This window comes from Leucoraja erinacea, chromosome 11, assembly GCF_028641065.1.
Source record: "Leucoraja erinacea ecotype New England chromosome 11, Leri_hhj_1, whole genome shotgun sequence".
Taxonomy (NCBI): domain Eukaryota; kingdom Metazoa; phylum Chordata; class Chondrichthyes; order Rajiformes; family Rajidae; genus Leucoraja; species Leucoraja erinaceus.
Genome location: NC_073387.1, coordinates 22,514,818 through 22,541,793, shown reverse-complemented (window position 1 = coordinate 22,541,793; position 26,976 = coordinate 22,514,818). Strand labels below are relative to the sequence as shown.

At 43.2% G+C, this 26,976-nt stretch overlaps 1 protein-coding gene across 2 annotated transcripts; it reads left to right on the top strand.

Moving 5' to 3' along the window:
* Positions 1-26,313, top strand: hars (histidyl-tRNA synthetase). 2 transcript variants are annotated; one of them, XM_055642796.1, is made up of 13 exons: positions 1-86; positions 5,612-5,698; positions 6,882-7,001; positions 8,039-8,134; positions 10,403-10,528; positions 14,217-14,324; positions 14,866-14,964; positions 16,415-16,508; positions 19,074-19,201; positions 22,058-22,318; positions 23,312-23,428; positions 24,186-24,332; positions 25,959-26,313. In XM_055642796.1, the coding sequence occupies exons 1-13, from the start codon at positions 57-59 to the stop codon at positions 26,016-26,018; spliced, it is 1,473 nt and encodes a 490-aa protein (XP_055498771.1). In that variant the 5' UTR covers positions 1-56; the 3' UTR covers positions 26,019-26,313. The 2 variants fall into 2 exon arrangements, with proteins under 2 accessions (XP_055498771.1, XP_055498770.1); XM_055642795.1 differs by lacking the exon at positions 1-86 and adding an exon at positions 3,737-4,080.
* Positions 26,314-26,976: the final 663 nt, after the last annotated feature.

Below are 26,976 nucleotides of genomic sequence, written 5' to 3'. Positions count from 1 at the left end.
GTCTTAAGGCGTGTGCCTTGCGCCGGTTGCTTCCCACTTCCATCCGACACGGCGCCATGGCGGACATGGATGTCTCCCAGAGCCAGGTCAGTGATGTGAGGGGCGGAGGTGGGCAGTGCGGTGGTGTGAGGGGTGTTGGCGGGGTGATGGTTATAATGGTGAGGTGTTGGCGTGAGGGGTATGGGGGGCTGTGTGTGGGGTATGGGGAGCTGTGTGTGGGGTATGGGGAGCTGTGTGTGGGGTATGGGGAGCTGTGTGTGGGGGTGTATGGGGAGCTGTGTGTGGGGTATGGGGAGCTGTGTGTGGGGTATGGGGAGCTGTGTATGGGGTATGGGGAGCTGGATGGGTATGGGGAGCTGTGGGGGGTATGGGGAGCTGTGTGTGTGGGGTATGGGGAGCTGTGTATGGGGGTATGGGGAGCTGGGTATGGGGAGCTGTGTGAGGGGTATGGGGAGCTGGATGGGGTATGGGGCTGGATGGGGTATGGGGAGGTGTGTGGGGGTATGGGGAGCTGTGTGGGGGGTATGGGGAGCTGTGTGTGGGGTATGGGGAGCTGTGTGTGGGGTATGGGGAGCTGTGTGTGGGGTATGGGGAGCTGTGTGTGGGGTATGGGGAGCTGTGTGTGGGGTATGGGGAGCTGTGTGTGGGGTATGGGGAGCTGTGTGTGGGGTATGGGGAGCTGTGTGTGGGGTATGGGGAGCTGTGTGTGGGGTATGGGGAGCTGTGTGTGGGGTATGGGGAGCTGTGTGTGGGGTATGGGGAGCTGTGTATGGGTATGGGGAGCTGTGTGTGGGGTATGGGGAGCTGTGTGTGGGGTATGGGGAGCTGTGTGTGGGGTATGGGGAGCTGTGTATGGGTATGGGGAGCTGTGTATGGGTATGGGGAGCTGTGTATGGGTATGGGGAGCTGTGTGGGGGGTATGGGGAGCTGTGTGGGGGGTATGGGGAGCTGTGTATGGGTATGGGGAGCTGTGTGTGGGGTATGGGGAGCTGTGTGTGGGGTATGGGGAGCTGTGTGTGGGGGTATGGGGCTGTGTGTGGGGTATGGGGAGCTGTGTGTGGGGTATGGGGAGCTGTGTGTGGGGTATGGGGAGCTGTGTGTGGGGTATGGGGAGCTGTGTGTGGGGTATGGGGAGCTGGTGTGAGAGGGGTATGGGGAGCTGTGTGGGGGGTATGGGGAGCTGTGTGGGGGGTATGGGGAGCTGTGTGGGGGGTATGGGGAGCTGTGTGGGGGGTATGGGGAGCTGTGTGTGGGGTATGGGGAGCTGTGTGTGGGGTATGGGGAGCTGTGTGTGGGGTATGGGGAGCTGGATGGGGTTGGGTGCGGAAAGGAAAGGGGTTTAGTTTTGTGTAGTTATTTTAGTTTTTAGCTTTAAAGATGCAGCATAGAAGCAGGCCCTTTGGCAACACCTCTGAAGAAGGGTCTCGACCCGAAACGTCAGCCATTCCATCTCTCCAGAGATGCTGCCTGTTCCGCTGAGTTACGCCAGAATTTTTGTGTCTATCTTGAATCTATGCTGATCATCAATTACCTGTTCACACTAGTCATCACACCGAGGATCAAGATTGAACCTGGGTCCCCGGCGCTTTGTGGCAGCAGCTTTACCAGCTGCCCTTCTGTGTCACTGTCCCACAGGAAGTACAGCTATTATCCAAACGACCGGGCGTTGCTGTTGGATTGAGAACTGTCTCTCTCCCATCCGTCTACATTCTGACCTCCATTATTTACAACCTCTGAATGAGCATATAGCCAGATTCTACCATCATTTTTGATTGAGCTGCTTCTTGGTTATGAATCTAATCCTAAAACTGAAATCGTATTTGTATTCTCTTAAACATACTTCTGTTTGTGTTGATTCTTATTTAACCTTTTAAAGTTAAGGAGTGCGAGGGATGATCTTATAGAGGTGTATAAAATGACAAACAAGAAATGGGTGAATTCACAGAGTCTTTAACCCAGAGTAGGGGAATCAAGAGCCAGAGGACATGGGTTTAAGGTGAGAGGGGAAAGATTTAACAGAAACCCAAGGGGCAACTTTTTCTACACACAGGGTGGTGGGTGTATGGCATGAGCTGCCAGAGGAGGTAGTTGACTCGGGTACTTTAACAACATTTAAAAGCTGCTTTGGCAGGTGGACCGAGTACTGTCTATAGTAGATAAAATTCAAAGTGTTGGACTAACTCAGTTGGACAGGCAGCATCTGTCGAGAGAATGGATGTGACATCTCGGGTCGGAATCCTTCTTGAGACGTTTTGGGGCTGATGTAGGGTTCTGACCCAAAGTGCCATTTGTCTATTCCCTCCACAGATGCTGCCTGATCTGTTATACCAGTGGTTTGTTATACTAAAGAGTTCAGCATCTGCAGTTCCTTGTGTCACTGTCTATGCTGGTCCAATTTCCTAGCCTTCAGCCCACGTGCACTGTCATAATTCTTCAATATCTCCCTTGAGTGTTCTATCAATTACCACTGAAGCCCTCTGATTATACATCGGCTATGGGGATACCGTTTCTCACTCCTCCCAATGCCGTCCACATTTTGCGTTCTTTGATCAGGTCAATTCTGCCCCCTCCATCCCAAAGAAAGGAAACCATGCCTTTATCACTGAAGCATTCTGAGCCAGTGGGAATCTTATCTGGATGATGTAATACTGGCTGAAATTGCCTCGCATTACCACTTCAATTGTGCTTTTACAATTGCTGTCGAGATACAGTATTTGGAAATGAACATATTTACATTTCATTTTGCTTTGCCAGAAAGGGTGCGAAGAAGATTTACTAGAATATGTGACTGGAGGGCCTGAGTTATAGGGAGAGGTTGAGAAGGATGACTTTATTCCTTGGAGCTCTGGTATCCTCCCACATCTGAATGATGTGCCGGTTTGTCGGGCTTCTGTAAATTGCCTCCTATATGTCAGTCTCCCCATCCTTGGAATTAACTCCCTTAATAGTAATAATGTCCTTCCTCAAATTAGGAGACCAAAATAGCACATAATACTCCACGTGCAGTCTCACCAGGGTCCAGTACAACTGCACTAGGACTGTCTTGCTCCTAAACTCAAATCCTCTTGCAATGAAGGTCCTGGTGCACCTTCCCTTTTTCTAATCTGCAATTGCAAGAAGGTTTCCCGGAATAGGTGGGGGATTCTTATCAGCAAAGTCTAGGCAAACAAAGGCTTTTTATTGTATCCTGGTAAATGTGGGAATAATATATCAATTCCAGTTTCACTTTTTGTTTTGTGGATGCGAAAGTGGGATAACATTGAACTAGCATGAAAGGTGGTAAATGGTCGACGTGGACTCAGTGGGACGACGGGCTTGTTTCCATGCTGTGTCTCTAAATGAAACAGTTCAATGAAACTCCATGTGGGAGGGATGTAACTATGATTTGGGGCAAAAATTGTCAGCAGTTAATTTTAAGATCCACTACAGTTATAGACAAGAATTGACTGACCTGTCATATCTTTTTCTAACTATATCAATGGAGGCCATTCAGTCCATCAAGGCTATGCCTGATGTCAAACATTGTTGTTGCTTTGAGAAATTATTAAATATGAAATGTTTTTTGGCTTTAGTAGCTATAAAGTGTGTGCTTAACAATGTCTGTGAATATGTTACACAGGCAAGTAATTGGTTTATTGCAGGACTGTGTGGTTTGAAATTTGCTGTTTGGTTTAGTTAATTGTTGTTGTTACTCCTCTCCACCATGCACTGCTGCCTCACTGTACCACTGGGTTAGTGGTAGTTGCTGACAAGTTTTCTCCTATTCCTCCATGCACCATGCACCTGGAAACTCATTCTCCTTGTGGCATGTCCCATTTGGTCTTGGCGAAATCTGGACGCTCGACGGAAACCTTCGGGTGCATTTAAACGGGACCGGGATGTTGACTTTAATGGGATTGCTGCCATTATTGAAATCGTATTAAACCCGTGGAGTGACCTGCATTCTGCTTCACTGAACTTCAAACCAAAATGTACAAATTTGGAACTTTTGCTGTTAAATTTTCGTCTGGGTTTGTCTGTTCCTCGTTTGAAAATTGTAACATGGCTGCACGGGTGATCTGCTCTCTGCCTTATGAACAGGTGCGTAACTCTAAAAAGGTGAAGATTTTTTCATGCAAAAATAAAGTTTTCTTTATAGAGCAAAAAATAAAAATTATGTCCATGTTTTGTGGTCTGAAAAGGTGTTTATGATGAACGGAACTATTAAATCTGAAAATGTAATGAATGAGGTATTCAGGATTGAACCTGGGAGATTTTTAATATTTACAAATCTGCAAAACAAAACACTTCTCTCTGTAGAGAAATACTGTACAGGCACCCTACGTTTTACGCAAACTTGATTTATACATTTTTGGAAAACATTTGAAATGCGCTCAAACTTAAGCCTGTTTAAACCTATATGTTGACCTAGCATGTTTTTGAATTGCCCACTGCTTTTTAGTAACATAACCAGCACATAAAACCCTACTTGCATATTACTTTTCTACTGTGCATTGTACATCCTTTATACATCAACTTTTCTTGTTCACTTTGAGAAGATTTTGCGGGATAGCACTAACTCCCCTTTGGAAGAGAATGGGCTAATTAGGAACAGTCAGCGTGGTTCATACAGGACAAAGTGTATTGGATTTTTATGAGTATATCGTGTGGTCTGAAAATGTCTTTATGGCGAGGGGAACTATTAAAAGTGAAAATGAAAATCTTGGGAGGGGTGAAAGATTGCAACCTTCGCTTGGTCTGCCCTGTTTCGACGAATGCAATCAACCCGCCGTGCGCAATCAAATAGAACAAGTTGTCCTACAACTTTAGGCTGTGCATGTCATACGCAAGAAGAAGAAAAGCTTGGGAATGGAATGAGGAAATTCCATATAGATCGCTGGAATCCATAGGTAAAGTGTGAAAGTCAGGCCACAGAACTAGTGAACGGGTGATCAATGGTTAGCATGGGCTGTGTGAGCTGTAGGCCCTGTTTCCATGCTGTGGTGGAGTTTAGTGGTACACCATGGAAACGGGCCCCACTGAATCATAAAAAATAGGTGCAAGACTAGGCCATTCGGTCCTTCGACCCAGCACTGCCATTCAAAATTGGCCTACCCCTTATTCTTAAACTGTGACCTCTGGTTCTAGATTCCTCCAACATTGGGAACATTTTTCCTGTATCTAGCTTGTCCAATCCTTTAAGAATTGTATATGTTTCTATAAGATTCCCTTTCATCCTTCTAAATTCCAGTGAATACAAGCCCAGTCGACCCATTCTTTTGTCATATGTCAGTCTCCCCATCCTTGGAATTAACTCCCTTAATAGTAATAATGTCCTTCCTCAAATTAGGAGACCAAAATAGCACATAATACTCCACGTGCAGTCTCACCAGGGTCCAGTACAACTGCATTAGGACTGTCTTGCTCCTAAACTCAAATCCTCTTGCAATGAAGGTCCTGGTGCACCTTACCTTTTTCTAATCTGCAATTGCAAGAAGGTTTCGCGGAATAGGTGGGGCATTCTTATCAGCAAAGTATAGGCAAACAAAGGCTGCTTATTGTATCCTGATAAATGTGGGAATAATATATCAATTCCAGTTTCACTTTTTGTTTCTCTCCTACATTTATTTAGATTTCAAATGAAATGGCAAATTTGGATGTGAAAACCCGTCTTGGAGCAAATGAAGGGAAGCCACAATTTGTGCTCAAAACACCCAAGGTATGATTGAGATATTTACACGGGAGCTAATGGTCAAGAGTGTTTACGTGTCATATGTCGCAAAATGGAAGAATGAAATTTTTACTTGTAGCAGCAGCACAATGGGTTTGTAAACGTATAGAAACAAAGAACTGCAGATGCCGGTTTACACAAAATGATACAAAAGTACTGGAGTAACTCAGTGGGTCAGGCAGCGTCTCTGGAGTACATGCAACGGTGACATTGCAGCTTGGGAACCATCTTCAGAATAAATTACACCACAAGCAGTCTGACCCAGACATCACCTATCCATGTTCTCCAGAGATGCTGAGTTACTCCAGCGCTGTGTGTCCTTTCAGATTGTAAACACAGTTCTAAAAAAAAAACAAACGAAACGTGCAAAGATAAAACAAAGCCCAACGTCCCTAGTGAAACCCAGCTGCACAGTGTCACAGCGGTAGAGTTGCTGCCTTACAGCACTGGAGACCTGGCTTCGATCCTGACTCCAGGTGCTGCCTGTACGGAGTTTGCACGTTCTCCCTGTGACATCGTGGTTTTCCATCGTGCGCTCCAGTTTCCTCCCACATCCCAAATATCTGCAGGTTTGTAGGTTAATTGGTTCTCTATAAATTGTTCCCCTGGGCAGCAGGGTGGCGTAGAGGTAGAGTTGCTGCCTTGTAGCGCTGGAGACCCGGGTTCGATCTCGACTATGGGTGCTGTCTGTACGGAGTTTGTATATTCTCCCCGTGACTTGCATGGATTCTCTTTGAGATTGTCAGTTTCCACCCACGCTCCAAAGACGTACAGGTTTGTAGGTTAATTGGCTTGGTATAAGTGTAAATTGTCCCAGAGTTGTGTGCAGGACAGCGTTAATGTGCGGGGATCGCTGGTCGGTGCAGACTCAGTGGGCCGAAGGGCCAGTTTCTGCGCTTTATCTCTAAACTAAACTAGTGTGGAGGGAGTGGGTGTAAAAGATGGATAGCGTGGGAATATTGTGCAGATAATCGATGGTCGGTGGGCACTCGGTGTGCCAAAGGGCTTGTCTCCACATTGTACCTCTAAATTAACATTAGTAGCTGCTGCAGTTTTTCACCAATTTCGGAGAGTTTCCTGTTACAACATCAGTAATTTTTCTTAAATTGCAGTGTTTTACTGAAGGAGGATACTAGATTTTGGTTTCTAAAGGAAGCTTTTAATTTTGCAGGGAACTAGAGACTATAATCCGAAGCAAATGGCTATCCGTGAGAAGGTGTTCAATACTATCATTAACTCATTCAAACGCCATGGAGCAGAGACAATTGACACACCGGTGTTTGAGCTCAAGGTAAGGCATTCGGCGACGGCTGACCAAAATCTTTCCTCTTCCGGCCTGTGATTCACAAGTATGATGCAACTGCAGCATCATACTTGTGAATCACAGGCTGGATTTGAGGGGTTGCCAGGGTTCAAGGGGCTGAGCTATGGAGAGAGGTTGAGCAGGCTAGGAATATTCCTTGGAGAGCAGAAGGATGATGGGGTGATCTTATACAGATGTACAAAATCATGAGAGGAATAGATATAGTATAGAATTTGATACCCATAGTAGAGGAATCGAGAAACTGGGCATAAATTTATGGGATTGGGGAGGAGGAGAGAGATTTAATAGGAACCTAAGGGGCACTTTTTTACTCAAAGGAGTGGTAGTGTTTGGAACGAGCTGCAGGAGGAGGTAGTTGTGGAAGGTACTATCACAATGTTTAAGAAGTATTTGGACAGGCACGTGGATAGGTAGGTTTAGAGGGATATGGGCCAAACATGGGTAGGTTGGTCAAGCGTAGAAGAGGCATGTTGGTCGGTGTTGGCAAATTGGGCTGAAAGGCCCGTTTCATGCTCGATGGCTCTATATCCCCACATCGGTACAAATGCAGCACTGGAACATGTGTACCTTCGCCAATACTTAAAAGCACATGATAAAATAGGCCGAAGCCAGCATGCTTTATTTAGGGCGGAACTTGCCTGACCAATCTGTTGGAATTCTTTCAGGAAATAAATAGGATAGACAAAGAGGAGTCAGCAGATGTTGTTTACTTGGATTTTCAGAAGACATTTGGTAAGGTGCCGCTCATGAGGCTGCGAACAAGATCGGTATTAGAGGCAGGTACTAGCATGGATAGAAGAATGTCTGACTAACAAATGTCGAGGAGTGGGGGGGGGAAATGATTTACTCTGGTTGGCTGCCGGTGACTAATGGTGTTCCGCAGGGGTCGGTGTGGAGTCCGCCACTGTGCTGCACTGATATTCTTATTTCTTTTTTATCTTTGCAGTTTAGTAAGGAAAATATATTTGGTGAGTTTACCTAATTATTGAATTTGTTGTCTTTAGGAAACCCTGACAGGCAAATATGGTGAAGACTCAAAACTGATCTACGATCTGAAGGACCAGGGTGGTGAGCTGTTGTCAATGCGTTATGATCTAACTGTATCCTTGATCTGTGAACTAAATATGAAAGTTGGGTCAAATCAGGCAGTGCTAATACAGTTTCACGGCAGACACATAACGGGTTGATCCTGACCACGGTGTGTGGGGTTTGCACAGTTTCCCTGTGACTGCATGGGTTTTCTCCGGGTGCTCCGGTTTCCTCCCACGTCCCAAAGGCACGGGTTTATAGGTTAGTTGGCTGCTGTAAATTAAAGAACATATGTTTTTAGTTTGGGGATGTAGCACAGGATATAGCCCTTCCGCCCAGAGTCTGCGCTGACCAGGATGTAGCGCTTCCGCCCACAGAGTCTTTACTGAAGCCAATTAACCCACAAACCTGTACGCCTTGGAATGTGAGAGGAACCTGGGGAAAACCCATGTGGTCGCGGAGAGAACGTGCAAACTCGGTACAGACAGCACCTGTAGTTGGGATTGAACCCGGGTCTCTAGCGCGGTATGGCTGCAAATCTACAGCAGTGGGACAACATCGAGCTAATTTCCCGGTGATCAATGGTCGATGTGGACTTGGTGGACAGAAGGGCCTGTATCTCAAACTAGAGATACAGCATGGAAACAGCCCCTTCTACCCGCAAAATTTAAACTAGAGTGAGGGTGACTGGATAATGCAGAGGGGTCAGGTAGCGCAGTCCTTTAGTACTTGACATCCATCCCTGTTGGGATTTAGACTGATTTAGAGTAGTGGTGAGCTGTTCAATAGTCAATAGTCAGATTTATTCATCACATACACAATAAAGTGCAGTGAAATGAACTTGCCAGCAGCTGTACATAAAAATGAACATACAATACACAATACAAATTTAACACAAACATCCACCACAGCATTCATCACTGTGGTGGAAGGTACAAAGTTTAGCCAGTCCTCCTCCATTTTCCCCCGTGGTCGGGACCACAAACCTCCGCAGTCTCCGCTGCGGGTGGCCAGATGTGCAGACAAGGTAAGTCCCAAATTGGTGCTTCCCTACCAGAGACATAGGCGGGGACTTGGATCTTCGACTGCCGGCCTCCCCACAGCAAGAGTATTTTTAAGAGGTCGCTGATGTAGAAGCTGGAAAGACTGTTACTTGGTTTTGCTGAAATGGTTAGACACTCTTGATTGATAATTCAATTGTGTTTTTAAGATGTATAATGGACCAACCTAAAGCAAAACATGTATTGGGTTGTGAGAGTATTCGATGATGCACAGTGGCAGTTTGTTGCAACTAAGCTGTCGCTGTTGTGAAAATTTGCAAGTTTGTGCAGTTGCACTATAAAACAGAAAAGCAAAGTAACAAATGTATAGAAAGTAGACAAAAATGCTGGAGAAACTCGGTGTGTGAGGCAGCATCTCTGGAGCGAAGGAATAGGTGGCGTTTCCTATTCCTTCGCTTCACAGATGCTACCTCACCCGCTGAGTTTCTCCAGCATTTTTGTCTACCTTTGATTTTTCTAGCATCTGCAGTTCTTTCTTAAACAAATGTATAGAAAGGAACAGCAGATGCTGCTTTATACCAAAGATAGACAAAATGCTCGAGGAAGTCAGCAGGTCAGGCAGCATCTCTAGGTGACGTTTCTTCAATCTGAGAGTTGGGGGAGGAAACTAGAGGTATGAAAAGATTCAAAACTGGCACTGAAGACAAAGGAAAGGTGATGCCCGCAAGGGTCCATTGTTGCTGTGGAAGTAAGTAAGTTTATTGGCCAAGTATTCGCATACCAGGAATTTGCCTTGGTGCTCAGCCCACAAGTAATAACATGACATACAGTGACTGTTACGAATGACTCAAAAAACACGACACATTAATAATAATAAAACATTAATGAGGTGATAACGAAGGGATATATGGCTGTGAAGAGGCATGGCGACTAGGCTGGGGAGGGGAGGGGCGGAGGGGGAGGGAATGCAATGGTTACTTGAAATTAGAGAAATCAGTATTCAACTGCTGGTTTGTAAGCTGCACAAGCATATCCTATGCATATCGAGCAGGTTTGGTATCTAATTGTTGCTGAGCTGGTGGAGACAGTAGTAGTAGTAGAACACATTTATTCACAGAGTACTGATGCTCAGAAACATGGGCGTTCCCGTTTGTTATTATGATCCAGTTATCATTTGTAGCTAATGTGTGCAAGTGGAGAATTGCAGAAAAATATTTCTCAATTGTTTTATTACTAAAATATCCTGCCTCAAGATCATCAGCAACATCTAATATTTGAACTGGGACTTTGGACATTCTCCTGTTGTCAGTGGTATTTGTCCTTGACTTTTCTTCCCAGGTACCTTTTGCCCGTTATTTAGCTATGAATAAGATTACCAATATTAAGAGGTATCACATAGCAAAAGTATACCGAAGGGACAATCCAGCCATGACCAGAGGACGTTACAGGGAATTCTATCAGTGTGTGAGTATTGGTGGTTTGTACAGTGCCCCATCATAATGTTTGGGACAAAGATCCATCATTTATTTGTTTGCCTCGGTACTCCACAATTTAAGATTTGTAATAGAAATTACGTCCCACTTGCCCATGTTTGGCCCATATCCCTCTAAACCTTTCCCATCCATCTCATCTTTTAAGTGTTGTTATAGTACCTGCCTCCTCTGGCAGCTCGTTCCATATACCATCCACCCTCTGTGGAAACAGTTGCCCCTTGGGTTCCTATTAAATCTTTTCCCTCTCACCTTAAACCTACCCCCTCTTGTTCTCTATTCCCCTACTCTGGGCAAAAGCCTCTGTGCATTTACCTGATCTATTACTATCATGTTCAAGAAGGAACTGCAGATGCTGGAAAATCGAAGGTAGACAAGTGCTAAAGAAACTCAGCGGGTGAGGCAGCATCACCCGCTGAGTTTCTCCCGCACTTTTGTCTACCTATTACTATCATGATCGTGTGCACCTCTATAAGATCACTCACCCCTCAGCCTCCTGTGCTCCAAGGAATGAAGTCCCATGTCCTCTGGTTCATGATTTCCCTCCTGTGGGTAAAAGACTATGCATTCACTATCTATTCTCCTCGTAAATTCATCAGTATCATATTTACAGATGAAAGTTAAATTTGCTTCCAATTTGGTCGATATTAAAGCTGACACACAAATTAATATCATATTTATATAATAGTATTTTAAATATAGACCTACCATCGACAGAGGTACTTAGAGAAGAGTGGGAACGGGAACTAATGATAAAAATTCCAAAGGTTACATGGGAAAAGTACTTGATATATATTCACAAATGTTCGATTAATGTAAGACATAATCTAATTCAATTAAAAATTTTACATAGATTATATTATTCAAAAACAAGATTGAACAAATGTTATCCAAATATATCCTCCATTTGTGATAAATGTTTATCCCAAAACGCAACTATAACACACTCCTTTGTTTCCTGCATAAAACTTTATAGATTTTGGAGTGATATTTTTGAAATATTTACAAAATTATTCAATATAAGAATGGAACCTAATACTGAAATGATTATATTTGGAGTAATGGAAGATGGGAATAAATTGAACACATCTCAAAATTTATTTTTAAATTATGGTTTAAAAATAGCAAAAAAAATAATACTTAAATTTTGGAAAAATACATCAATACCAACGCTTAAAATGTGGATTGCAAGCATGTTGGACCGCACATCTTGAGGAAATGCGATTCCTCCTAATGGATAAATCAGACCAATTCATAACGAGTTGGTTTCCATTTGTCGTCTTTTTGGAATCATATGGTGCAACACAATTGTAAAAGCTAACTCAGGACTGGACGAGGGATGGTCAAGATTATAAACAATGATTTTTTTATTATTTTTTTCTCTTTATGTCTTATTCTCTTTTTTCTATTTTCTTTTCGTCAACTTTCTTCACTCATTCGTCTTTTCTTATAGAGCTATTTCACTTCTAAATACGGATCAGAAAATTTTAGCAAAGATTCTAGCTAGAAGGCTAAATAATTATATTAACAATTTAATAAATACGGATCAAACGGGATTTATACCCAAAAGACAATCATTTAATAATTTGAGAAGGCTTTTTAATATAATGTACTCTCATAATGAGGACAATGAAGATATTTCAGTTATCATGTTGGATGCAGAGAAGGCATTTGATCAAGTAGAATGGCAGTATTTATACAAGGTACTCCAAAAATTTAATACGGGAGAGAATTTTATTAGATGGATTAAACTACTTTACGATAGACCTACGGCAAGAATATTAACTAACAATACGCTATCTCCAAAATTTTACTTATCAAGGGGTAATAGGCAAGGGTGTGCCTTATCACCATTGCTATTTGCCTTTATGATAGAACCGCTGGCCGAAAGGATTAGAAATCACCCGAATATTCACGGATATAACAGCAAGGACTCAAAGAATAAAATTTCATTATATGCTGATGATATCCTTTTATATATTACTAATACACAAACGAGTATACCCACCTTATTAACACTAATTGAGGAATTCGGCTCTTTTTCAGGATATAGAATAAATTGGAATAAAAGCGAAATTATGTCTTTAAAACCAGGATTCGAGACACTTACTAAAATTCCCCTTCAAAATTGCAACAGAAAAATTCAAGTATCTGGGTATTCAAATTACGAGAAGACACAAATCATTATTTAGTGCCAATTTTATACCACTATTAAATAAACTGAATGATACGATTAAATTTTGGAAAACGCTTCCGCTCTCATTGATAGGTAGAATTAACGCTATAAAAATGACTTTCTTACCACAATTAATATATTTGTTTCAAGCGATCCCAATATATATTCCAAAATATTTTTTCAAAAAACTAGATTCCACCATCACTAATTTTATATGGGACTACAGAACACATAGAATTTAACGAAAGCATTTGTGCAAATCTAAAGAAGTTGGGGGTTTATCATTACCTAACTTTATGTATTACTACTGGGCAGTGCATATTAAGAACACAATGTACTGGCTGGATAGCTCCACTCAGCAGTTGGAGTGGATAAGAATGGAGAAAGAGGAGTGCTATCCGCACGATATAGGAACGATCCTGCTCTCACCGATAAAATTGAATAGTATAATATATAAGAAGAACCCAATTATTCACAATATAATAAGAATTTGGAAACAAATAAAAGTATCCTTGAAATTAAATAATTTATCAGTACTAACCCCACTATTGAACAACCCCGCATTCAAACCTTCTCTCATCGACAACACATATCAACAATGGGATAGACTGGGGATTAGGAAAGTAGGGGATATGTATGAAGTGGGCAAACTGTTATCATTTCAACAATTAAAATTTAAATTTAAATTGAAGGATAATCAATATTTTAAATATATACAGGTATGTGACTTTATGAAGAAATATACACATAGATTTCAAACTATATTTTTAGATCCTTTAGAAGAAGCAATGAATATTAAGGCTGATTCACAAAAATTAATATCATACTTTTATAATAATATATTAAATAGAGAATCACCCTCAACAGAAGCATTAAGGGAAGATTGGGAACATGAGCTAATGATAAAGATCTCGAAGGATAGATGGGAAAAGTATTTGATGATTACACATAACTGTTCCTTTTTTCTTTTTCTTCACACACTATATATCTCACGTCTTTCTATCCTTTACTATCAAATTTCTTTTTCTTATTCCCATCTTTATTATAACAAAAAAATAAGAAGCTGTACATAAAATTATAAAATATTAAATTGCTCGATATTATATTATATCGATACTGTATTATAAAAATATTTATTAGGCACTTTGGTGCCATATGATTGTACTTCTAATAAAATAAAATATTTTTTAAAAAAAAAATTAAAAAAAATTGCTCGATTAAATCCTTTAATAATTAAATAATTCTGAATTTTCCCTCTCAATCAGATGAGCTCTGCCCCAACTTAAATTCCAAAAGTCAAAAGTAATCACCTAAAGGAAAACTGTTGATAGCAGCAAAGAAGTCACTGACTTAAGAAATACAATAAAACTAGTAAGCTTGTCTACTCATTTTCACTGCAACCTGTACTCTTTGTGCAAAGTGTGTTCACGTCTGATTTTAAAATTGTATCTTAATCTAATTAATTTCAAATTGTATTTTACCTCAGGATTTTGATGTTGCTGGGCAATACGATGCAATGATTCCTGATGCTGAATGCCTGAAAATAATCCATGAGATCTTGAGTGAACTGCAGTTAGGAGAGTTTCTAATTAAGGTATTAAATGCGGATTGATTGATTGAAAGCTACATCACAGAAATGTGTCTTTCATCCCACTGAGTCCATGCCGACCCTCCATCATCTGTCACGTTAGTTCTTTAGATTTTAGAGAGTTTGGGGAGACTTAAGAATTCCATGGAAATACTTTGAGAAGTGATTGTTTGTTTATTTTAGATATTAGTTTTGAGATACAGCGTGGAAATCAGGCCCTTCAATCCATTGAGTCCAGGCTGACCAGCAATCACCCTGCACGCTAACACTGCCCTATGCATCAGGGACAATTTTGCAACTTGCCGTAGCCAATTAAGCTACATACATGTACGTCTTTGGAGGGTGGGAGGAAACCCGAGCACCCAAAAAAATAACAAAGTGTGTAAACGCCATACAGACAGCACCAGTAGCCAGGATGGAATCCAGGTCTCTGGCGCTGCATAGCAGTAGTTCTACCGCTGCGCTACCGTGCTGCCCTAAAGTTCAATGCTGTGGCTACGTTTATGCTGTGGAGAGTTTGGAATTGATTGTATTTAATTGTATTCAGGTTAATGACAGGCGAATCCTGGATGGTATGTTTGAAGTGTGCGGAGTTCCAGCTGATAAATTTCGGACAATCTGCTCCACTGTGGATAAAATGGACAAGGTAATGACCTCTCGGGGTCGGATTTGCTGCTGCCATTCCCATGCTTAAAATAAAGTTTCTGTTTGGAAGGGTTCCTACTAAATTAATATGGATTTAAAGCAGACAGCGCTATGGATCACAGACTTCGGGAAAATTCAATGATTCTTGGGAATTCTCTTTCTCAGTGGAAGTTGAGCCTTTGATTATTTTTCAGGCAGTGGTAGAATTCTGGATAAGCCTAGTGTTGAAAGGTTCCCAGTGGGATTGCAGTTGCATTGGGATTGGCCTTGATTTTACAGAACGGTGGGTGGGCTCAAGGGGGAGGGGAGGGAGAAGGAGGGAGGGAATAAGAGAGGGAGGGAGAAAAAATGGGGGGAGAGGGAGAGGGAGGCTTCCAAAATGGCTTCTACATCATCATCATCCTGTGCTAAAAGCAGGAAGCAACTGTTCAAACAGCAGTATACAAAGAGATGGCAATGAATACGCTGTTAAGTAAGGTGCGTAGAAGACATGTCAATTGGTAGCAAAGTTATGCATTCTTGTACTCTTACATGGGTATGACCGCACATTAAAAAAACACAATTTTTTTTCAGCAAAATGGTACCGTGTAAAAATACTGATATCCTCAGCAAAATACTGATTTTCATGTACTAGAATACTGAAATGCTTTGACAAAACTTGGCAGCTCTGATATCTTCCATTCCATGTATATCCGTGGCTATCTAAAATCCTCTTAAATGTCCCTATCGTATCTGCCTCCACCCGTGGTGGCTTGTTCCAAGCACCCACCATCCTTTATGCAGTGGTAATTAAACAAAGAGAAAAAGGCCTTGCGATTCTACTTTCCTATTCGGTTGTCTTTCTGTTCATGCTATTCAGTGTAAACCAGCATCTGCAATTGCTTTCTGCCTAGGTGTGGAGGGTTTGATAGGCAGATGATTGGAGTAAGTGATAAAGTAAGGCAAAAGTGTGTTGGAGGAGAACTGAAATATAAAAACAGGGAAGCATATAAGTAGAAGGGGACAGGAGGGAGGGGAAAAGAGTGGTATTAAAGGGAAATGAGGGACTGTGGATGGGAATGTGTGTTTGGAGAAGGAGAAATGAATAGGGTGCCTGACCCACAGAGTTCCTCCAGCACGTTTAGTTTCAGGATACAGCGAGTAAACAGGCCCACTGTGTCCGTGCTGACCAAGACCCCCACAACTTAACACTATCCTTCACACACTAGGGACAATTTTTAACCTTTACCAAGCCAATTAACCTACATACCTGTATGTCTATGAACGTTTTATTAGCTGGTAGTCAATAGCATGGCCCACAGGTTTAATGCTATATCCATACACTGCTTTTCTACTTTTTAATGTATGTAACCATGTCCATGTGCATCCACTTCTTTAATATTCCTGCTATACTTTTGATCATTTTTATGTGGACTCGCTCATGTGCTTGCATCTTTTTAACTTTCCTGTAGATGGCTTGGGTGGACGTCAAGAATGAGATGGTGGCAGAAAAGGGACTGGCTCCAGAGGCCGCTGACAAGATTGGTGAATATGTTCAGCTCAACGGTAGGCTTTTTTGCATTTTTCATAAAAATTAAAATGGCATTTCTAACTTTTACCAAAGCATCAACTTTTCATCCAAACTGAAATGATACAAAGTTTAGACCTTGGAGATACAACACGGAAACAGGCCCTGTGGCCCAACGAATCCTCACCGACCAGCGATCACCCCATGCACTAGCACACTGGGGACAATTTTCAATTTTACTGACCAATTATCATACAAACCTGTACGTCTTTGGAGTGTGGGAGGAAAAAACCCACGCAGTCACAGGGAAAACTTACGAACTCCGTACATTTGGCACCAGTAGCGAGGACTGAACCCGGATCTCTGGCACTTTGAGGCAGCCACTCTGCCGATATTCCTCTGTGCCGCCCGGTTGAGTTCTGGACTAAACTCAGCGGGTCAGGCAGCATCTCTCGAGAACATGGATTGGTGATGTTTCAGGTTGGGACCCTTCATTATCTTCATGCAGGGAATGTCCTCACGAGGTGCTGTCGCTCACTTGTTGCCATGTTTTCCATACACAGAGCACATAATGGTTCGTTCTTGCTATTCTACTGTACTTCACGCCAATGGATTGTTTAGACAAATGTGGTGGCCAGTTTGCAAACTGCAAGGGTATCACACACTACAGTAAATAAATCAGCACTCTGGGTTTTCTGGTGCTGTTGAGGATAATTGGTTGACCAGAATACTGGGAGCAGTCCATCACAATTCAGCAGGAAATATTCAACCTCCATTAGGTCTGAGCTCAGCAACGGGGGTCCCGTCACTAAACTGGCTTGTGAAACAATCGTCTGCCCAAAACTTCACTGCTCTCGCTGGAGTTTACAAAGATGAGAGGGGACCTCATTGAAACTTACCGTATAATGAATGGCCTGGATAGGGTGGATGTGGAGGGGAGGTTTCCACTAGTGGGAGAGTCTAGGACCAGAGGCCACAGCCTCGGAATAAAAGGGCGAACCTTTAAAAAGGAGATGAGGAATTTCTTTAGCCAGAGAGTGCGAACCCGTGGAATTCATTGCCACAGACGGCAGTGGAGGCCGTCAATAGAATCACACAGCATGGAAGCAGGCCCCACGACCCAACTTGTCCACGCTGACCAATACGTCCCATCTACACTGGTCCAACCTGCCTATATTTATCACATATCCTTCTCAACCTATTGGTTTCATGTACCTGTCCTAATGTTTTTTTAAACATGGTGTTAGTAAACATTTACCCTACGGGTGTCAAAGGTTATGGGGACAAAGCAGGACAATGGGGTAAGGAAGGAGAAATAGATCAGCCATGATTGAACTGCGGAGTAGATGATGAGCTAAATGGCTGAATTCTGCTCCTATCTTAAGATCTTATTATTTATTCCTCCTGATCTTCACCCCCTCATCCTCCTGCTCTCCAAGGAATAAAGTTCTAACCCTTTCAACCTCCTCCTATAGCTCAGGCCCTCGAGTCCTAGCAACATCCTCGTAAATTCTCTGTTCCATTTCCATCCTTCCTATAACAAAGTGACCAAAACTGAACACAATATTTCTAAATGTGGCATTGATTATTTTTAAAGCGGAGATTGATAGGTTCTTGATTATTAAGGGTGTCAGAGTTTACGGGAAGAAGGCAGGTGAATGGGGTTGAGGGGGAGAGATAGATAAGCCATGATCGAATGGTGGAGCAAACTCGATGGGCCGAATGACCTAATTCTGCTCCATTGTCTCATGGCCTCCCGATACAACGAGATGACTGTCAGGGAATGTCACCAACTGGCCCATTCCAGACTGCAGGAGTACGTGCCGAAAGACATATCAAAGCTCGGTGCAGCCAATGCTAAGGCTCTGTCGGGAGGACCACAGTCTAGGGTCCTGGGCATTCCGCTGCTGGGCATTGAGGGGCAGAGTCCGGTGGGGACATCCCTCAAACAAGGGAAGGGATATCACCCCTGGGAGTCACATGAGCGGCAAAGCCGCTGTGTGTAAAGAAGAAGGGAGGCGTTAACACTCAGGAGGTCAGGAACAAAGTTGGGTTTCCGGCGCTGTGAGAGAACTTTATCCGCTGCACTACATGCTGACATTTGCTCCATTGTGGAGATGCCCAACTTGCCCATGCCTGCGTTTGGCCCATATCCCTCTATACCTATCCTATCCATGTACCTGTCTAAATATTTCTTAAACATTGTGATAGCACCTGCTTCAACTACCTCCTTAGGCAGTTTGTTCCAAATATCTATCAACCTAAATTAAAAAAGTTGTCCCTCGGATTCCTGTTAATCTTTTTCCCCCATAAGCCTATGTCCTCAGATTCTTAAGTGCAATGGTGGGTGTGTAAACCACAGGCCAGTGTGAAGAAGGGTCACAGCCAAATACATTGCCCGTCCATTCTCTCCACAGAAGCTGCTTGACTCCTGGAATAACTTAGCAGGTTAGGCAGCATCGGATGTTTTGGATTAGGACCCTTCTTCAGACTATATCAGTCTAGTTTAATGTTATTTTCTGAGTTTTAGCAAGTTTTTAAATCCATCATTGTTTATTACTCTTTCATAGCACCATAAGGGAATAATCCAATGTCTTTTGCAGGCAACTCTGAATTAATTGACAGACTGCTGGAGGATGACAAGCTGTCAGCGAACAAGGTGGCTTTGGAAGGCCTGAAGGACATGAAGCAGCTTTTTGTCTATTTGAAACTTTTTGGGGTTGAAGAAAAGGTAGGTGGATTGCACAACAATGCAGCATTTTACCTAATGTGTTACGGCAACAGTTCTGATTACAGTCCTTGCGGTAATGAAAAGACTGTCAATTGCTTTGTGTAAGGTGAAAGGAGAAAAAATTAATAGAAGCCTGGGGAGAAATGTTTTCCAGAACCAGCTGCCTGAGGAATGGGTTGAGGCAGATACAAGAACATTTAAAATGCATTTTGACTGGTACCTGATTGGGAATGGTTTAGTGGGATATAGTTGAAACTCACACAAATGGGGCTAGAGTAGATGTGGCATTCAGTCACCAAGGATGAGTTGGGGCAAAGGGCCAACTGTATGATTCAAAGTATGACTGTCAACTCTGGCACTGAACTATTGAGAAATGTTGGACAGGCTATAACTTTATTCCTTGGAGTGTAAGAGACTGAGGGGCGTTCTTCTGGAGATGTTTAAAATCTTAACAAACATAGGTAGGGTAGATGCGCAGAGTCTTTTACCCAGAGTAAGGGAATTTAAAAAAACGAAGCATAGGTTGAAGGTGAGACTTTAGAAATACAGCGTGAAAACAGACCCTTTCACCCACAATGACTAGTGATCAACACATACACTAGCACTATCTTACTCACTGGGGCCAATTTACAGAAACCAATAAACCTTCAAACCGGCTCGTCTTTGGGGTGTGGGATAAAACCCGAGCACCCAGAGAAACCCACGCAGTCACGAGAGCACATTCAAACTATATATCGATAGCACCCGTGGTCAGGATTGAACCCGGGTCTCTGACACGCATAGGAAGCAACTCTACTACTGTGAGAGGGGGGGGGAGATAAGAACCTGAAGGGAAATGTTTTCATGCAGAGGGTGGTGATTGTATGGAATGAGCTGCCATGGGAGGTTGTGGAAGCAGGTACAACAACAGCAGTTAAAAGATACTTGGATTGGTACATGGATTGACTTGGCCCTCACTGCTGTCTGGCAATGAATTCCACAGATTGACCACCCACTGGCTAAACAAAAATCTTCCTCGTGAAGGCCTTGCTAAAGTCCTTGCGGATAACGACCACCAACCTGCCCTTGTCAACCTTGTTTGTTAACCACTTTAAAAACATCAAATTTATGAGACTTGATTTCACGCGTGCAAAGCCATGCATTCTATCCCTAATCAATCCGTATGGCCTTAAGATACTGGAGTCTTGCAAGCACACAAAGTTGTGGAGTAATGCAGCAGATCAGGCAGCATCCTGACCTGTTGAGTTACTCCAGCACTTTCCATCGTAATCAGGCCTGTGAGGATTTGTAGGTGGGCCTTCTATAAATTGCCCCTGATGTGCAAGGAGAGGATGGGAAAGTGGGATAATATTGATCTAGGGTGAACGAGTGATTGATGTAGACTCCGTGGGCCGAAGGGCCTATTTCCATGCTTTATATCTAAACTTCAGGTAATCTGCTATTTGATGTATTAAATCCACACATTCTTAACTTAATATTTTGTTTAAACCTTTGCTCGTAAATGTAAGTGAGAATTTACATAGATCAGCACAGCACAGGAACAGGCCATTCGACCGACAATGTTTGTGCTGAACATGATGCCTAGGTGAACTGATCTCTATCTAAAAGCCTCTTAAACATGTTCCAGAACCCTGTGTACCTTCTGTGTAGTAAAAAATAATTTGCCCTTCACATTTCCATTAAACTTTCCCCCTCTAAAAAATGGGTCAAAAAGGTTCTGACTGTCTACCCTATCTACGCCTCTCATCAACCTCCGATATTCCTGAGAAAACATTCCAAGTCTGTCCAACCTCTTCCTGTAGCTAATACCCCCTAATCCAGGCAGAATTCTGGTAAACCTATGTACCCTTTCCAAAGCCTCCACATCCTTCCTATAATGAGACGATCACACCTGCATGCAGTGCTCCAAATGCGGCCTAACCAAAGTTCAAGAGTCAGCCGGTCAAGAGTGTTATATTGTCATCTGTCCCAAAACTTTAGAGATACAGCGCGGAAACGTGTCCTTTGGCCCGCCAAGTCCGTGCCATCCAGCAATCACCCTGTACACTTAACACTACCCCACACACCAGGGATACCAAAGCTAAATAACTCATAAACCTGCGTGTCTTTGGTGTGTGGGAGGAAACGGGAGCACCCAGAGGAAACCCATGCAGTCACAGGGAGAACGCACAAACTCCGTACAGACAGCACCCGTAGTTAGGATTGAACCCGGGTTTCTGGCACTGCAAGGTAGCAACTGTGCTGCCCCACATCTCAAACTGAACAATTCTTACTTGCAGCAGCACGACAGATGAGTGAAGTTTAGTTTATTGTCGTGTACACGGGTACAGTGAAAAGCTTTTGTGTGCTAATCAGGCAGTGGAAAGGCAAGATATGATTACAATTGAGCCGTCCACCATGTACAAATACAGGGTAAAAGGTATCCTGTATCTTTTTAGTGGAAGATTAATGTCTAAACTTTGTATAAACCCCTGATAAACAGAAAAGGCTCAGTATATATAAAAAGAACAAATTAAGGTGGCGCAGTAGTGGATTTGCAGCGCCAGAGACCTGGTTTGATCCTGACTACGGGTGATGTCTGCAAAGAGTGTGTACATTCTCCCTGTGACCAGGTGGGTTTTCTCCAGGAGCTCCAGTTTCCTCCCACACTCCAAAGGTTTATGGGTTAATTGGCTTCAGTAAATTGTCCCCATAGTGTGTAGGATAGTGTTAGTGTGCAGGGATCGCTGGTCGGTGTGGATTCGGTGAGCTGAAGAGAGTCTGTTTCCACACTGTATCTCTAAACGGAACTAAACTGAGATTAAACTAAATAAATGTTGATGCATCTTATTTTATGCTGCCCTTTGTCTTTTGCAGATTGTCTTTGATCTGAGTTTGGCTCGTGGGTTGGACTACTATACTGGAGTCATCTATGAGGCGGTGCTGGTACAGACGCAGGCTGATAGGGAGACAAAGCAGAATGACTCCAGTGAGTCAGTGGGTGTTGGAAGTGTCGCCGGTGGAGGCCGTTACGATGACCTTGTAGGAATGTTTGATCCCAAGGGTCGGAAAGTCCCTTGTGTCGGGTTCAGCGTTGGGATCGAAAGAATTTTCTCCATAATGGAGCAAATAGTGGAGGTATCACTGCTGATTCATTACTTTTAATCCAACGTAAGATAGATAGATTGTTCCCCAAACAAACATTCATGCGAATCTTATACAGAATCCGTAACAGATTTCACAAAGACACTTGTGACACTAGTTGGCAATAGTCACTCTGACAACAGCTGTAGATCATGCACCTCGAGAAACACATCCCCATGATTGGGTCTTCAACCAACCCCCATGACAACTAAACAAATATTCTGTTACGCTTTGACTTCATTTTACTTTGTTATTTTTACGATTGCTATTTGTTCCTCCTTATAGTCCAAGATGGCCCATCTACATCCACTTGCCCCTGCTTGCCCCATATCCCTCAACCTTTCCTATCCAAGCACCTATCCAAATGTCTTTTACATGCTCGTAAGACATAGGTACAGAATTAGGCCATTCAGCCCACTAAGGAACATCTTCTTCCCCTCTGTTATAAGGTCTTCTATGAGTGGTCCTTCCAATTCACATCTACCCCATTGGACTTTGTCTCTGGAACTGATGCACTACAGTTTGATATCAAAGTGAAGTGAGATTGATGTGAACTGCTTTTGGGGTGGTTCTGATTTTCATACTTCTCAACAGTGAGTTATAATTTTGCATGCAAGATTTGGAGACTCACTCCGTTATGGGTGGTAGAGTGGCACTGCGGTAGAGCTGCTGCCTTACAGCACCAGAGTCCCGGGTTCGATACTAACTACGGGTGTTGTCTGTATAGAGTTTGTGCGTTCTCTCTGTTCACGTGGGTTTTCTTCAGGTGCTCTGGTTTCCTCCCATGTTCCAAAAATGTGCATGTTTGTAGGTTAATTGGACTCTGTAAATTGTTCCCTAGTGTGTAGGAAAGAACCAGTGTACGGGGAAATTGTTGGTCAACGCGGTGAGCCGAAGAGCCTGTTTCCACGCTGTATCTCGAAACTAAACTAACTACATTCCATGACCTCTGTGATTCACTAACGACCACGCCATTTGTTTCTGCAGGCCTCCGATCAGAAAGTTCGTACGACAGAGACTCAGGTTTTTGTTGCGACAGCCCAGAAGCATCTTCTGGAAGAAAGGATGAAGTTGTTGGCAGAGCTCTGGCGGTCTGGGATCAAGGTCTGTGTGTGCTGCTCTATTATATACAAGGGCAGAGTCAGTAGGGACACCCCTCGGACAAGGAAAGGGATATCACCCCAATGGGTCACGCGAACGGCAAAGCTGTTTTGTTTAAAGATTGGTGTGAACACTACTGAGAATGACACTATTGTACCGATTTGTGGACGTAGTCCAGACCATCGCGCAAACCAACCTCCCTACCATTGACTCCATCTACACTGCATGGTGCCTTTGCATGGCCACCAGCATAATCATGGACCAGTCTCACCCCGGTCACTCCCTCTTCTCCACTCTCCAATCAGATAAAAGGTACAAAAGTTTGAACATGCATACCTCCGGATTTAGGGACAATTTCTTTCCAGCTGTTATCGGGCTAATGAACTATGCTATTGCCAACTAGAGATCAGCCCTGTCCTACCATCTACCTCATTGTAGACCCTTGGACTATATTTTATCAGTCTTTACAAGACTTTATCTTGCACTGAACGTTTTGCCCATTATCCTGTATCAGTACACTGGATGGCTTGATTGTGATCATGTGTAGTCTTTCGGCTGACCAGATAGCAAGCACCAAAAAAGCTTATCATTGTACCTCGGTACGTGGCAATAAATAAATAAATCTTCAATTGCTTTAATTCCGCTAGAATCACTGCTAAAATAAAAATCTCACTCGTGATTCATTACTCTGTGTGCTTTGTTGTAGAGGTGATGTATTTCCGTGGAAGGTAAAGCATGGTATTTTTGTGTTTCTTTGCAGGCTGAAATCATGTACAAAAAGAACCCCAAGCTTCTGAACCAGCTCCAGTACTGCGAGGAAGCTGGAATTCCCTTGGTCGCTATAATTGGCGAACAGGAACTCAAGGATGGAGTGGTCAAACTTCGAGTTGTCTCCACAAGAGACGAGGTAATTTATTTATCTAATAGACATGGAGCTCTACTGCATGGAAACGGGACCTACAGCCCACCCTGTCCATGCCAACCAAGTGAGGGGCGGCACGGTGGCGCAGCGGTATAGTTGCTGCCTCTTGAGTTCCAGAGACCTGGGTTCTATCCTGATTACACGTGTTGTCTGTATGGAGTTGTATGTTCTTCACGTGGGTTTTCTTCAGATGCTTTGGTTTCCTCCCACACTGCAAAGATGTGCAAGTTTGTAGGTTAGATGACTTCTGTAAATAGTTATCATCCCAAGTGTACGGGGGGGGGGGGGGGTAGGGCGTGCACGAAGAGCCCATTTCCACGCTGTATCTCTATATTCACATTCTGGAGTGGGGAGAATCTTATTGAATAGTGAAATGCCTGGATAGTGTGGATGTGGAGAATCTAGGACCAGAGGGCACATAAAAATACTTTCCTTTAGAATGAAGATGATGAGGAATTTCTTTAGTCAGAGTCCTGGTGAATGTGAGGAATTCTTTGCCACAGGTGGCAGTGGAGAGCAAGTCATTAGGTATTTTCAATGCAGAGGTTTATGCTAGGTTATTGTGGTTACAGGGAGAAGTCGGGAGAATGGGGTTCAGAGGGATGTCAAAGCAGGGCAGGACCTTCACAGTGAATGGCAGGGCCCCTGGGGTATGTTGTAGAGCAGAGTGATTGAGAAGTGCAGGTACATGGTTCCATGAAAGTACCTTTGGAGGTAAATGGGGTGGTCAAGAAGGCTTTTGGTACATTAGCTTACAGCATATTGAGAATAGAAATAGGGAAGTTATGTTATGGTTGGACAAGACATTGGTGAGACCGCCTTTGGGGTACTGTGTTCAGTTTCAGTCTGAGGAAAGACATTATTGCTCTTGAGGGGATGCAGAGTAGGTTCACCAGGTTTATTACCGGGATGGCGGGACTGACAAATGATGAAGGAATGTGTCGACTAGGCTTGTATTCACTAGAATTTAGAAGGATGAGAGTGGATCTTATAGAGACGTATACAATTCTTAAAGGATTGGACAGGCTAGATGCAGGAAAAATATTCCGAAGCAGGGTCATAGTTTAAGAATAATGGGTAGGCCATTTAGGACTGAGATGAGGAAAATCATCTTCACCCCAAGAGTTGTGAATCTGGAATTCTCTGCCACAGAAGGCAATGGAGGCCAATTCACGGGATGTTTTCATGAGAGAGTTAGATTTATCTCTTGGGGCTAAAGGAATCAAGGGATATCGGGGGAGAAAGCAGGAACGGGGTACTGATTTTAGATCAGATATAATCATATTGAATGGAGGTGCTGGCTCGAAGAGCCAAATGGCCTACTCCTGCACCTATTATTCTATGATACTAAAACAATATTTTAAAAATACATTTTTCTAGGAGATAGCTGAAGTAGATACTAAAACAATATTTTAAATACATTTGGACAGGCTACATGGATAGGAAAGGTTTAGAGGGATATGGGCCAAATGTGGGCAGGTGGGACTGGTGGTCGGTGTGGGGAACTTTGGCAAAAGCACCTGTTTCAGGACTATATGTTAAATATTCTATAATATCTATTTCAAGTTTTAGCCCCCGTATGACTTTGTTTGTCCCTGTTACCTCTTACAGATTAATGTCGCAAGAGCTAATCTCACAGAGGAAATTGCGAAGAGAACGTGCCAGTCCTAATCCCATCACAGAGATGCATGTCTGCTTTTTCAAAGTGTATGTCAGAACCACACTTCACACTGGTCACTATCACGGTATAATGTGCTGCAGAGTGAACATCAATCTGCTTGCCAACCAGTATGATAAGAAGCTTACAGACTTCCTCACCGCTAGGGGCTGAAAATAACATTCTCCTGTTCTATTGAGTTTGGGTTTCAAAGTATGCCTTGATCCAATTATGTCTGACATTATTATCCTGTCTTTCATAGGGGAGAGTGAAATTTACAGAATCAATAAAAGACCTGCTTGCAACTTATCTTGTTTGTTTTTTTGAAACAGAAATGTTTGACCACCTCTCAGCTAAAGCCAACTGCAAACTTCCATTGCAAATAAAGCATAATTAATCCTTGGCTTTCCTTGGCTAAATTGGCTGCCGTTTTAAGGCACCATCTCCTATAGAAAGGAGGCACAATGCTGGAGTAACTCAGTGGGTCAGGCTCAGGCAGCTTCTCTGGAGAACATGGATAGGTGACGTTTCGGGTCGAGACCCGTCTTCAGACTCTCGGTCACGGTATGGTACAGCAGTTGCACCATAGCGGACAGGAAGGCACTACAATGGGTGGTGAAAACCGCGCAGTACATCATCGGTGCCCCGCTCCCTGCCATGGATGCCCTCCACCGAAAACGGTGTCTGAGACGGGCCAGGAAGATCATTAAAGACCCCTCCCACCCAACCATGGACTGTTTGCCCTCCTCCCATCAGGGAGGCGGTACAGGAGCCTCAGGTCTCGTACCAGTAGGATGAGGAACAGCTTCTACAATAATACCATCACATTGCTGGACTCGACCGCCGATAGACTTCTCCAGTTTCTCCGTCCACATTGTTCGATTATTGTTTGATTATTCTGTATTTTTATTTCTATATTGCACTATACTACGGACTGACGCTAAACTGCATTTCGCTGTACCCTTACTCGTA